The 14,460-nt window shown below is 38.4% G+C and overlaps 1 protein-coding gene across 3 annotated transcripts in view; it reads left to right on the top strand.

Moving 5' to 3' along the window:
• The window catches only part of VRK2 (VRK serine/threonine kinase 2), a 98,988-nt gene that overhangs the window by 23,680 nt on the left and 60,848 nt on the right, over positions 1–14,460 (top strand). For all 3 annotated transcript variants that reach the window (XM_016428198.2, XM_056813988.1, XM_056813987.1), the window contains 5 exons: positions 7,563–7,621; positions 8,156–8,225; positions 10,591–10,678; positions 11,333–11,438; positions 12,643–12,735. In XM_016428198.2, coding sequence (XP_016283684.2) covers positions 7,563–7,621; positions 8,156–8,225; positions 10,591–10,678; positions 11,333–11,438; positions 12,643–12,735 — 416 coding nt within the window. The remainder of the gene's footprint in view (positions 1–7,562; positions 7,622–8,155; positions 8,226–10,590; positions 10,679–11,332; positions 11,439–12,642; positions 12,736–14,460) is intronic.

Genomic DNA, 14,460 nt, shown 5'->3' with positions numbered 1-14,460 from the left:
TGACTTTAAGTTGAAAACTTACTTTTATTTGACTAAATAACTGTTTAGAGTGATAAGCATATTCATGGTATACTTTATTTTTTTTAATTTTTTTATTTTTTAAACCCTTACCTTCCATCTTGGAGTCAATACTGTGTATTGGCTCCAAGGCAGAAGAGTGGTAAGGGCTAGGCCATGGGGGTCAAATGACTTTCCCAGGGTCACACAGCTGGGAAGTGTCTGAGGTCATATTTGAACCCAGGACCTCCCATCTCTAGGCCTGACTCTCAATTCACTGAGCTACCCAGCTGCCCCCTCATGGTATACTTTAAAGAGTCCCTCCCAGTGACCACAATCACTTCTTCAGCTGCTTCAGGGAAATGAGATTCTGTGGTGTTTCTCTTTTCCATTCCCCATTATAGCTATAGTGGTAGTCTCTCGGTGATCGAGTATGACTATCGTCTTTGTGCAGTTTCATCTACGGTGTACCCTCATGTGGCTTTGGAGTCCAAAGACTGAGGCGCACAGTTTGTGGCACACGGGGTATGGGACGCCACTTGTTACGGGAGGTGCGGGTGTGGCCTGGTGTCGGCGTTCACGCACAGCGGCAAGACGTCGACGTCGCTCATCTTCAAAGGTGGTGGCGGCATGGTTAATGTGGGCTCTCCAGCTGCTTCTGTCAGAGGCAGCGAGTTCTAGTTCCTTTGGTGTAATGCCAGCCCACTTCAAGTTGGACTTTAGCTGATCCTTGAATCTTCTTTTCGGCCGGCCTTGTTTCCCGAGTCCAGCTGACAGCTCAGAATACCTGTCTTGGTATTCGCTGTGGGTCCATGCGGATGACGTGTCCAGACCATCGTAGCTGGGTTCTGAGGACCAGGACTTCGATGCTGGTGGAGTTGACTCTGTCGAGGACTTCCTGGTTGGTGATTCGGTCCTGCCGTCGGATCCTCATGATTGACCGGAGGGAGCATTGGTGGAATTGCTCCAGCTGTTTCATGTGCTTCCGGAACAGTGTCCATGTCTCGCAACCGTACAGGAGCGAGCTGAGGACCACTGCGTTATACACTTTGAGCTTTGTCGCAGTGCTTACACTGCTGTGTTGGAGGACTTTGCAGCGCAGCCGCCCAAGTGCCTGGCTGGCCTTTTGGATCCTGGCATTGATCTCGTGGTCTAGGGACCCGTCGTTGGCGATGGTGCTGCCCAGGTACTTGAAGGTGTTGATGTTAGAAAGCTGCGTGCTGTCGATTGTAATGCACGGCTGGTTCGTTGGCCTCCCTAGTACGGGTTGGAACAGCACCTCTGTTTTGCTGAGGCTGATAGTCAGGCCAAAAGTTTTGTTGCGGTGGAGAACCTGTCCATTATAGCTACTCAGGCCAGTAAGGCAGAGTCAAACCACTGTCCTTCTGTCCTTTTTTCAGGCAAGTGGCAGCAACAATTGTGGAATGCTGTTGTGCTGGATCTGTGTCACTTGTGCTCCAGATTATCCTATCACCCTCCCAGAACAGAATTACCAGCCACAGTACCCCAGCCACATCTCAATGAGACCTGGTCCATTTTACTGTTAGTACATAAACAGTGAAAGTAACAATTAGCTAGTGCCCTTGATCTTATATTTAATTATTTAATTGATAAGGTTCCTTGTCTGGCCCAGTGAGCACAGAAATTTATTTGGTATATGGATCAGTTCTGGACCTGTGATTTTATTATTATAAGGAGCTCACAGATGAAGAGACATCTTTAGTAATTCAAATAGGCACTGCCTCTGCAACTTAGTCTTATTCACTCAGTCACTCAGAGATAGAACTTACACTTAGGTCTTTCTGGTTCCAAGTTCAGCTCTACCCATGTTATATTTATTACATGAAGTAGAGTAGTATCTTTTATTTGCATATTGAGTCACACTCTTTACATCTACTACTACTATTGCCTACTACTAACTACTATTTCTACTACTTTTATTACTACTACCTCCTAACATTTAATAGCACCTTATAAGTAGTAGATTCTGGACTTGAAGCTAGGTTTTTCTGACACCTAGCCAGATGATCTTCTCAAGGGAATAAAGTTGTAACAATTTAGCTCATAGCAGAAAGTTTCTTTTTAAAAAAGAATTTTAAAAAATTCTACAGTGTCTCCTTTGCTTTGTAGGGCACTTTTTGTTTTTTGCCTATTGCCCTGGGCGGTACAATCACTCTCTGAAGTTCATCTTGACCCACATCAGTAAATAAGCATTTTATAAGTGCTCAGTCCTGGGAATATGAAGAAAGGCAAATTATATAGTTCCTGGTCTCTAGGAACTTGAGCCCTTTAATTTTGAACCTTAACAAACAAATTAATTAAAAAAATTTTTTTCTTAGATGATGAAGACATATATCCTGATGTAAAATGTAATGCTTTATTCATTATAAACAACATCCCTTAGAAGGGCTACATATAAATATAAGCCTCTGTTATTCTGTCATTATTATAAAACAGTATGTAATCCAGTTTTAGACATAGGGAAGTCTGTCATATAGTCAAGTATTTTAAATCATTGGGTTTTTTCTACTTTGTGTACCAAAAAATAGATCTATTTTGAGATCATTTTGAAGCAGAATAGTGTGGTTCCCACTTTTTGGCATTTGGTGTGCAGGTGTGCCTTACTTTATATAACAGGTGTGTTTATAAAAATTAGCATTTTTCAAATGTTTATCAAATGAGTGGTTTTAATTCAAATGTTGGAGTTTGCTATGTAAAGGAATTGCTGGGCTATACCTTTTTGTAAAGGATTCACTTCCTAAATTATCAATTTGGAAAACTCTTTTCATGCCTATCATATTTGAGTGTATGTATTTAAAAGTATTCCCTTTTCTTCTGGACTATGTCTGCCTTTCCAGGTAAAGCAAGATGCATTAATTACTCAGTCTCTACACAATTTATAGTTGTGAAAGGGAACATGAACAAAATATGGCTAATTTGAATTTCAAAAGCAAGTGAATTTCTTAAGGAAGAAGATTTATTTTGGCCTAAAGTCACACTGGGCATCTGTATATCCTTGGGTCCTAGTAACATAGTTTTTTGTTTATGTTTGTTTGAAGGTATTCAGGCAGAATCTTTTTCTATTTAAGGCATAAGTGCCACAGTATTGGTAGTGGAATAGTCCTATACAGTGAGATTTCAATATGAGAGAAAGATGCATGGTATTTAAGTTCAAGAATGGAGATTGTATATCCTGATGAACCCTTCTCATGTTTGGATCCTTACCTATTATGTGAAGCTGCCTAGCACCTAGTTTGAGGTGCTTAAGGAGAAATCTGTTGAATACCTTTGAAAAGAAAAGTAAATATCTAGGTAGCAATTGTTATCAGTTCGGGGCATTTAATGTGGAAAGAGAAGAAATTATGGTTTAAATTACTAGAATAACCTGCCATCTTATTGTTGTGCTGTGGGATATTTGAAGAAAAGAAGGGAAAGATTTATTTTTTGTTATTTATCTTTTTAAAAAATTTTAACTTGATATATACCTTTATTTTATACTGTATGTGACAACTTTGGAAATACTGAATATTCAGCATGGGCTAAGAATTAAAGGCCTGATTCGAAACACTGGCTCTGCCATTTTATTAGCATTTTATTTTATTGCCTTGAGTTTGCTACATAAAGTCTCTGAGCAAGATAGTTGTGATTAAATTATTAAGTAGTTATTACCTTATATAACAGAAACATTTAGATTTTAAGGTATTGAAGGAGAACCAAAGAATTTCAAGACAGGGGCCCCAGTTGCCAGCAGTTTAGTCTAGTTAGGAATAGACTCTTAGGCTCTGAAAGTTTTAGGGAAAGAGCCATTCTGCACTGGCAGAAGTATCTCATCATGATTTCATTGGCTTAGGGACCTTCTGATGAGATACTTCTGCCAATGCAGATTGGCTCTTTCCCTGAAACTTTTAGAGCCCAAGAGTGTTGCCTGGAGTACTGAGAAATTAAGTGCCTTGTCCAGAATTGTATGACTCTGGACATTGGGTCAGAGGTGGGGCTTGGACTGGGGTCATGGCTCCATGGCCAACTCTCTATTCATTATATTATAGTGTCTCTTCCATTGTCTTGTGAAGGGGTTGAAAACATCTCTTTTACTGCTCCTGAGCTTCTGAACAAATCTGGGGGAAGTCATGGAGCTGTGTTGATTGCATTCAGGACAAATTTATTATCTCATCTCTCCCAAGACTTCACTAAAGTTAGATAATCTTTTTATTCTTCCCTAATTGACTATCCTACTTACCACTTTGACTTCCAGAACTTCTCTTTTCTTCTATAACTTCTCATATTACTCCCTCTCCACCCCTTCTCTGATGAAGATCTTGTCTTATCCTTTACAAAAAAAGTTGAGGCCATTTTTAAATGACCTTTATTATTCCAGATGTCATTCCTGACGATATAATACTCTTTTATTAAGCATCTATTCTATGCCAGGCACTATGCTAAACATTAGAGAAACAAATAGGAAAAAGAAAGACAGTCCTTTGTCAGCATGGAAATCTAGAGATCCCCAGTTTATTTAGTTTGAAAGTATAAACCCCAGGTTTTGACCTTGTCACAGGAGAGTTTCCCCCTCAGGAAAGGTCCCACCTCACCAGACAATAGACATCCACTTCAGCTTTGGCACAGTAGGTAGCACATCAGTCTCCCAAGCTGAAGGCCCCCAGTTCGATCCTAGAAAGGAGGGTGTCATATACTGGGAGAGATTTCTGGAGACAAAAGAGCTACTTGACTTTGAATGGGGTTTACCTCCCCACCTGAAGTGGATGTCTATTGTCTGGTGAAGTGGGACCTTCCCTCGGGGGAAAACCTCTCCTGTGACAAGTGTGAATTTAAAAATCTCCATCTTGCTTGGTCTAGCACCCAAAATTGTGTACACCCACACTGCACAGGCATGTGCTAGTCAATGACAAATCAGAAATAACTAACTGCCCACCTGGGCTGTCCTAAGCCAAGCTTGAGCTGCCATTGGCCATAGTTTTAATATTATAAAAGCCTTCAAAGGTGATATTTTCACTACATAAGGTCAAAACCTGGGGTTTATACTTTCAACCTAAATAAACTGGGGATCTCTAGACTTGATGTTGACACCTTGTTCTTAAGGAGCTTACTATTCAAAAGGGGGAAGAAAATGTACAAAAGGAAGCTGAAAAGGGAGAGGAGAGGAGTCTTGTTATACAGAGTTGAAACTAAACAGAGCTTTAGATGGAGATTAGAGTGAGCTAAAGTCTACTTTCTGCCCTCTGTAAAGGAGGGTTTCAAGAAGAGTTCATTCTCTGGTTTTCTAGTCTGAGTAGAGTAGATGAAAGAGGTGGTATGAAGGCTTATGCTCCCAGTGTGGTGATGAGATTAGGAATAATAAACTTATCTTGGGAGGGGCATGAAACCAGGCTGACCTGCAGATAAAAAACAAGTTTTTTGCCAGTTTCCATTGAAGATGTGACCCCCTGTCTGTTCAGTACCCATAATCCCATTCTCTCCTGTCTTCTGTGAATTTTCACCACCCTAATCACTACTAGCTCTAATCTTCACTCTCTCCCTATCTACTGGCTTTATCATTGCCACCTCCAAAAGTCCCCTAAATCTCCCTATTCTTTAAATAAAACAAACAAAACCCACCTTGCTAGAGTATCTATTAAGCTACTGCCAATGTTTCAAGACCTTCTGCTTTCTCACCTCTTGGCCCTTGTCTGTGCCATGTTCAGTCTGGCTTTGGATATTGGTCAGCTGAAGTCGCCCTCTCCAAGGCTACCAGTGATCCTCTCATTGTCAAATCTAATGCCCTTTCCTCTGTTCTGGTCCTTTTTGATCTCTCAGCATTTGACACTCTTAACCATCTTTTCCCGTGGAATATTTTCTCCTTCAGGAGTTTTCCTAACATGATTCTCTGTGGGTTTTCTCTCTACCTGTTGTACCCTTCAATCTCTTATACTGGATCTCTATTCATGCCATACTAACTGGTTTTTTTCCCTGGGACTTCTTTTTTCTTTATTCTCTCTCACTCAATAATTTCATCAACTCCCATGGGATTAATTTTCAGCTTTATGTAGATGACTTTCACACACACACACACACACACACACACACACACACACACACAGACACACACACACACATGAGCAGGCCAAGTTGATTGGAACATCAATTTGTGGGAGAAGAGGATTGGAAAGGTTGAAGTCACATTAGGAATTTAAATCCTAATTAGAGAATTGTACAGCATATTTTATCCTAGAGATAATAGGAAGGTACTGAAGATTTTTGAATGGAATGATACACATAGATTTGTTTTAAGAATATATGTTTGGTAGCCATATGTCAGATAGATTGGGGAGTTGAACTGGAAGTAGGGAACCTAGGCAGCTTGCAAAATAGCACAGATGAGGAGGACCTGAACTAGGGTAGAGATTGGCTTAGTAGAGAGAAGGAGGTAGATTTAAGAGATACTGTGGAGGTAGAAATGAAAAGGGGGAGAAGGGAAGGGAATAAGCATTTATGTAGCACCTACTTTTTTGCCAGACACTATGCTAAGATCTTTACAGATATTTTCTTATTTGAATATCTCAGTAGTCATGCAAGGTAAATGTTTATTATTAACCTCATTTTACAGCTGAGGAAACCAAGTCAGAGGTTATGTGATTTGTCCGTGGTCACACAACTAGTCAGTGTTTTAGGTCATATTTCAGCTCAAGTCTTCCTGTCTCCAATCCCAACACTCTGTCTACCATTCCACTTAACTACTTGAAAACTGATTGGCTTTGGGACTGTAACGGAGTCATTTATGACTCCAAGGTTGTGTGGCAGGGTAACTGGAAAAATATGATTCCTTCACTAAAAATGGGGAAATTTGGATGAGGGATAGACACTGAGAAAATGTAACAATTTCTGTTTTACTAGTTTGGATATTGGTATGGTACAGCTTGGTGGAGAGGTTCAGCAAGCAATTGGTAATGCTGAATTATGTTTTAGTATTTTATAGCTGAATTATGATTTATGAGAGAAATTAGGACTGGATATATGAATTTGAGGCTCATCTGCAGAGAGATAATATGATAATTGAACCCAAGAGAGCTATTGAAGTCACTAAGGGAGAATGAGTAGAGCAAGAAGAGAGAACCAAGAATGAAGCCCACATTTAATGTAAAGGAGTTCAATGATAAAGAATGATCATATAGGAGGAGAAGAAACAAAAGTGAACAGCATTGTGGAGGTTAAGAGAAAGAGAAAATACTTAGGAGGAGGGGAGGATGCTATCAACATCAGAAGCTTCAAAGGTCAAGTAGAATGGGAATTCAGAAAAGACGAACACACTTATCAGTTAAATCATTAGCAGCTTTGGAAAGAACAGAGGTCAAGTGGCCATGTTAAAAGCCAGATGCCAAGGGAGAGAACAGGTAAGGATATGGAGGCAGCAAGTATAGGTGATTCTTTTTAGAATTTGATGGTGAAGTGGAAAGGACAATAGTTTAATAAATCTGAACAATAAAAAAAGGAAAAGTATGCTCTCTCAATACTACTGTCATTTCATGTGTTGATATAACAATTTTAATAACTTTTTCATTGTGATTTTGTAGCTTCTCCATATCTTAATAAAGAAGTCCGAGATGAAGATGCTCTTTATGTTATAAAAGTGGTAAGAATTGCATTAATTTATTATTTTAAAGCACCTTTTTCTATAATCTTTCACAAAGAAGAGCATTTTGGCATGTTAAATTTTATCATTGTCTGCTTTTGATAAACTTTATTTTACAGAGACTCCTTGATGTCTTCTGGATTACTTACTATTTAACTATATTTTGTCATTTATTGCATTGTGCCCATCATCATCATAATTGTCAGATAACATTTTTCTAAATGCCTACTACAAGAAGAATTTTAGGTTTGTCCAAATAGGAATAGCAACCATAATATATCCATTGTTGAAGCAAGATTCTTCCAGTGGCCTTCTGGTTAATTTGATGCTTAGAGATTTGTAGTGAAAATGTGTCTGGGGGGTCAGCATTTTATGTAAAATGCATTACCAGTTCAAGTGCTGCAGTATATAATGGGCTTTTCTGAACACTTGAAATATTAAATCCCATTTGGGGAATTATTTCTCTCCTCATCACATTAATCATTCTTTAATTTCGAAAATTTAGACTGTCGTATTTGCCATGTTTCTTTACAGGAATATCAAGAAAATGGTCCACTCTTTTCAGAATTGAAATTTTATCAGAGAGCTGCAAAGCAAGACTGTAGTAAGTAGCACTAGCCCAGTAAGCCACTTGTACATAAGTGCTTGCTCAAGTGAGTGTTTGATATTTGGTTATATCGTCTGTGCTTTTGAAAGAGTCTTGTCAAGAAGAGAATTTATCCCAGGATAACGCGGTTGTATTATATCATATGTAAGAGGCAGAAGTTGGAGGCCACTCAATTCTTTCCATGGTACACCTAATGGAATATATATTTTAAATCAGAGATGTTTCCTCTTCTTTACCTTAATATGAGGTTGTTGAGTCTGGTCCAATTACAGTATACCTCTTAGTTAAAAGATTAGAGTGATGGGCTTATTAGTTGTCTCTCCAGACAATTTTGGTAAGTAGGGCATAGGAGAAGGCAGGAAAATAGGGAGTGTTTCACAGAAGATAGAATGTTGGGTTTGAACCTGGCTTTAGATTTTGCTTCTGGCTGTTCACTATTCATGTAACCCTGCACTTAACCTTTATATACTTTGGACTTCGTTCTAGTATAGATCTATTGCTTTTTTTTTTTCATTTTTAAACCCTCACTTTATGTATTAGAATTGATACTAATTATTGGTTCCAAGGCAGGAGAAGGGCTAGGCAGTGGGGGTTAAGTAACTTGCCTAGGGTCACATATCTAGGAAATAAGCTCAAATTTGAACCTGGATCCCTGTTTCCAGGTATGGCTTTCTACCCACTGAGCCACACAGATGCCCCACTTATCTATTACTTGTAACCTGGATCTCTGTTAATATGTTTGTGACATTGAATTCCTTGTAGGTAGGAGATTGTACCTTATTCACAGGTGAAAACTGGAAGTAGAGAGGAAAACACAAGGAATTTTGTTTAGTTTTGGAGAGCAAGTGCCTTCAAGGAAGGAGCAGAAGCAGCTGGAAGTGATATAAAGACCAACAAAACACAGTGCCTTCCCTCAAAGGGTTTACTTTCTAATGGGAAAGAAAAGCCACTGCTTATGTACCCCCTCTGGCTCTAAGTCTGTGACAGTGCTTGGCACATCAGTAGGTATTTAATAAATCTTTATTAATTGATTGTTACTGATTTTTGATACTGTTGGACCTGAATTTGAGGATCCTTCTAAGTCTAAATGAAGCCATCATTGAACAGGTTTGAATATCAAATTGATATGATTGACTTTGGAAGGCTAAAAATATTTTTTACCAGCAACATATGGTTATAGGTCTGCATGGGGGTCAGAAAGGAAAGTTTTGAAGGAGTTGATGTAATAGATAATCAACACAAAGCAGTTTCTTTACCTACATTCAGAAAAAAAGTGATGGTTTTGTGAATAAGAATCTATTTCTACACCCCCACAATCCACCATTCCTCCTTCAAAATATTTGAAATCAATCAAAATTGATTTTGTAACAGTGATCCTACCTTGTGATTTAAAAGTAAAGCAAGTTTGGCAGATGGATTGGACCAAAAACTCAATTCGGTTTAAAAAGTAAAAAATTTGATCAAACCAGGTGGTTTCTTGACATCATGTAACTTAAGAAAATTTGACTAGATTGAATTTGCATAGGAGAAAAAATGGAATCTTACCTAGTTTGAGTGAAGCCTTTGTTTCCAAGTAAAGTAATTATCCAACCTGAGTTTTATACTTTGCAGGTCAGAGGGGTCAATAGCTTTCCTTTTGGAGCTTATGAGGGAGGAAAACATTCTCTCCTCTACTTTTTAAGAGCCGGGAGGCAAATGTTTCTGCTCTCAACAGAACCCATAAAGGACTTTTTTCTTCCTTCTTGTGACAGTCTTGTGACTTACCCCTAGGAAAGCCAATGGTGACTGATGGTTATGTCATATGACTAGGATGAAAGTTAGTGGATAAGAAGATGAAAGTACCTTTTTCAAGGGCAGAAGAGAAGTACACTTATGGGATACAAATGTATTTGGGGGGCTAAGTATGTGTATGAATTGTTTTGTTTATGTTGAATTCATCATTTAAATGCCAAATATCCTTCACACATTTTGTATTACGGAAATATATTTAAGGTGACCCTGGCTTCTTGAAGGCTCCACCAGTAAAGCACATGTATCCTCAGAAAAGCTGAAAAGACTTCAAATAATCCTGTAACTAGTTGTGTCTCCTGCCTTATAACCCTCCTGTGTTTATGTACAGAAAAGTTCTTCAACAGATTAGCCACCAGGCACTAAATTTTTTGGCTGTGGCAATCCAAAATAGAATTAATTTTTCTTTTAAAATAGAATTTCCAATTATCTCTTTAATTTGTTCTTTTTTTATAGCTTTAGGGTTTTAAGGAAAAATCTTTTGGGATAGCCAGATCATCATAAGAAAATTTGCCTTGTAAAATATGAAACGGTTTTAGAAGTGATGCTGACTCTTTTCATTTTGTCTCTGCAGTCAAAAGATGGTTGGCATTCAAACAACTTGATTTTTTAGGAATTCCTCGGTTCTGGGGGTCAGGTTTGGCTGAACACAATGGAAAAAGGTAAATTGGAATCAACCAAGTTATCAACTGCTTGTCCCTGAGTTATTTTCTTTTGCCTTTCCTTTTAATGCTCTTGTTTTCCGTCTTATAATCAATACTGTATAATAGTTCCCAGACAAAAGAGTGATAAGGTCTGGGTTGTGGAGATTAAGTGATTTGCACAGGATTACATAGCTAAGGAAGTGTCTGAGGTCAGATTTGAACTCTGGACTTCTGTCTCTAGGCCGGGCTCTCAATCTACTGAGTCATATAGCTGCCCCTCCCCCATCTTTCCTCTGAGTCATTTTCTGTGGCCCCAGATTGTATCTTTAGCTCATTCAACCATCTTAACTAAAGTAACTCCTTATTTTAAGGTCAGGGCATGAGGGAATGGATAGTTTTACCATAGTCCCTTCTGAAAAATAAACTAAACTGCATGACCTCATTGTCTAAAAGTACATATTACCCTCATATTATTTATTAAATTTGCCACCACATATTGGTACATACTAATTATTTGTGTATATGTGCATGCATACTTGTTATGAAGTTCCATGGACCTAAACTTAAAATCATTCTTGTCTATCAAGTCCGAAATAATTTTCTTTCAATTCTCTGAATAAACATTTTCATATGTTCCTCTCTTGGATCTCTCTTTCGTGTCTTTCCTTACAGCTACAGATTCATGGTTATGGAAAGACTAGGAGTGGACTTACAGAAGATCTTTGTCCAGCGAGGCAGGTTTCAAAGGGAAACTGTCCTACAGTTGGGCGTGCGAATGGTGAGTTAGAGCAGCTTTTTCATGTGCTAGAGAATCAGGATATTTACTTGTTACAAAATACAGATCTTTAGTCTTTGTAAAATTATCAGGGAGGGAAATCTTTCCTGCCCTAGAAATGTCAGTCATTGACGTAGAGGCCACTTTGGTGTAATTGATAACAGTGGGCTCTCTAAGTGACAGAATGTGCTGTGTTTGGCACTACAAACTCAATTAGGCATGGGGTCTACAGCCTGATTTTTTTCCTCACAGCTTTGTTTTTGCATGTCAGAACAAGCCTGCATGGCTGTAAGGATGCTCTCTCCCTTTTGTCATATGTTTATAACAATGCAAATTACTGCATAAGATAATATTTTATATATTACGCATGTGATGGTATGGGGTTCTATAAAGTTTTTATTGCCACGAATTTGGGATGAAAGCAATAATTAGTTGTGGCAATGAGTTACACAGACTTTGCCAAACAAGAGGCAATGAAATCTTAATAGCACCCCTGCACACATTTTGTTTATGCCACATATTTGTCTTATCTTGTTTGCTGTTCATTGGTTCAATTTTTTTTTCCATTTTAAGTAGAATAAGCCTGTTTCTACTACCCACAGTGGGACAGGAATGGGAGCCTTCTGTGGCTTTCTACAGGGAAGGGGAGAATGCACATGGGCAAAGGGCTTTGTTCCTAGTTCCCTACACACTGCTTTGGAGATAAAGCCTTGACTAGGGAACTTCTGAGGGCCCTCTTTCAGTGACTCTCTCACTTATTACTCTGGCTCCTTTCCTTATACCTCCTTACTGAGTTACTGGACTTAATAGCCCAATCCCAAACCCCACCCCATCCGTCAGAAGAATGTTTAAAAAAAAGAAAAAAGCTTGCTTTTCTCTACTGCTGGGCAGCCAAGAATTATGCATATTGACAAAACTAGAAAAGGGATGAGAAGATGTCCTTCCCTTAGTGTTCCACCCCCTAAAAGAAAGCATTTAAGCAAATGTTGGCTGATGGGCAACCCCTACTGCTTTGAAAGTATATGACTTCTTGAAGAGATTCCCAAAGTCTGGGTGATAGACAAATGACTATGATAAAGGATACTTTTTTGGTCATGCTTATAGGAAAAGTCCATGTATTGAAAGTTAATTTTCAAAAAATGTTAAAAGTTTGTCAAGGTGATTCCTACAGGGGTGGCAATATTAACTTACCATCTCTCTTTTACAGTTAGATGTATTGGAATATATACATGAAAATGAATATGTGCATGGCGATATTAAAGCAGCAAATCTACTCCTGGGCTATAGAAATCCCCATCAGGTAAATGTAATATTTATATATATAAATATATAGTAAATAAATATAAAATCTGGAAGTGTATGGGTAGCAGAGAGGGCCCTACCTCAAGTCTCTTCAAATTAAACCCTAAAATAAAGGTAAGCATATAATGAGAGAGCTCTCTAATGCCCTCTGTCATCAAAGAGTAGTGGAAAACTTGGAGAGTGGTGAGGAATTAAGCATCAGTACAGTGAAGACACACTGCCCAGGACTGATTTGTCATATGATTGTAAATAGGATTTGATCTGATGTGTCTTTAGAGCAATATATCTTGAAAGAGAGCTTTTGTGCTCCTCAGATATTCAGCAGTTCCTTGGTTACACTCCTTTCCCTAAATGCACATTCATTTGGGTGTTGTGAAGATTGTTTTTGCCTCTCCCCTGATTGTAATAATAAAGGTACTTAGCTCTTCCTTGATTGTGAAGATTAAATTGTAATCCCATCTATTTTTCAGATTTTAATCCCCCAAAATGCAAACACAGTACTTAAAGTTGAGTGGGAAGATCTGTCCATGTTAGATCTAATCTTCACATTGTCTTAAAATTGGTTTGGGAATTGAGTCCTTATTTAGTCTTACTTCCTGGGACTAGCTCTTAGAGTAAAGCATATCAGTGTTTTAAGTAGTTGTGATGGTGATTTTCTTATGGTATGCTACATTCTCAGTTACTCACTTTAAAATCAAGGATAGGTGATGCTATAAAATAAAAGCTCTGTTACATATCACAGATATCCATGTTTAGGTGGAAGTGTGATTTAGTGAAGAGTCTGGATTACAGAAATGTTCTAAAACCAGTCCAGCTTCATTACTTTAGGTACATAAGTAACTGTGTCTAGACTAACAAAGTTTGTGTTAAGTTCTCCTTAGGGAATCTACTTTAATGAGGACATCAGAATAGTTGTTGCTTTTCCAAGATGCTTGAAAATAGTTGATTCTCTTAAAAATCTCCTCATTAATAATTTTGTACTTTCTAGGGGAAAAAAAGGCATTGATAACAAAGTTAAAGTTAAATCTGCCTCAGAGTTACAAGAAATTAGGATTGTGGCATCCTTCTTCCAGCATTGCTACTGTGTATACATGGAATTAATTTGCCCAGACTTATTACCTATTATCATGAATTTCTGGAAGTTAGCCATGGATCTTGATATGTTTATTTTCATATCTGCCTTTGCTCATGTTTTTCTCTCCAACTGGAACACTCTTTCTTACTCCTCCTATCCAAATCCCACCTGTCTTTTAAGGACCAGCTAAAGCCTACCTCCCCCCTTCTCTGTATCCTTTCTTAAAATCTCTTGGCCATGCTGACCTATCCTTTGTCTGAATTTATGTGGCATTTATGGTCTCCCCTACACACTTTGGGTCCAGTTCTATCGTATTGCTGTCCTGATTGCTTCTTGTGCACGTTGCTTCTCTTCTCAATTAGATTGAGGCCAGAGACCAGGTCTTTTTGTGTCTCTAGAGTATGTAGCATCAGAAGTGCTCAATAAATACTTCTTGATTTATTGATAAATGTGACTTGGGGAAAAACTGCAAGTGTCCTTAAATGGTATTGAGCACATTGTTTTCTTTCTGAAGTAATACATCCTCCCCATAGAAGGCAAGAGTGGTAGAGTGGGAGGGAAAGGAATGAGCAAATATGCCAGTCACTGTGCTAAGTGATTTGCAAATATTATCTCGTTGGATGCTTACAATAACCCTGCAAGGTATGT

The sequence above is a fragment of the Monodelphis domestica genome, chromosome 1 (genome assembly GCF_027887165.1).
Source record: "Monodelphis domestica isolate mMonDom1 chromosome 1, mMonDom1.pri, whole genome shotgun sequence".
NCBI lineage: Eukaryota > Metazoa > Chordata > Mammalia > Didelphimorphia > Didelphidae > Monodelphis > Monodelphis domestica.
This window is presented reverse-complemented; position numbering and strand designations above follow the sequence as displayed.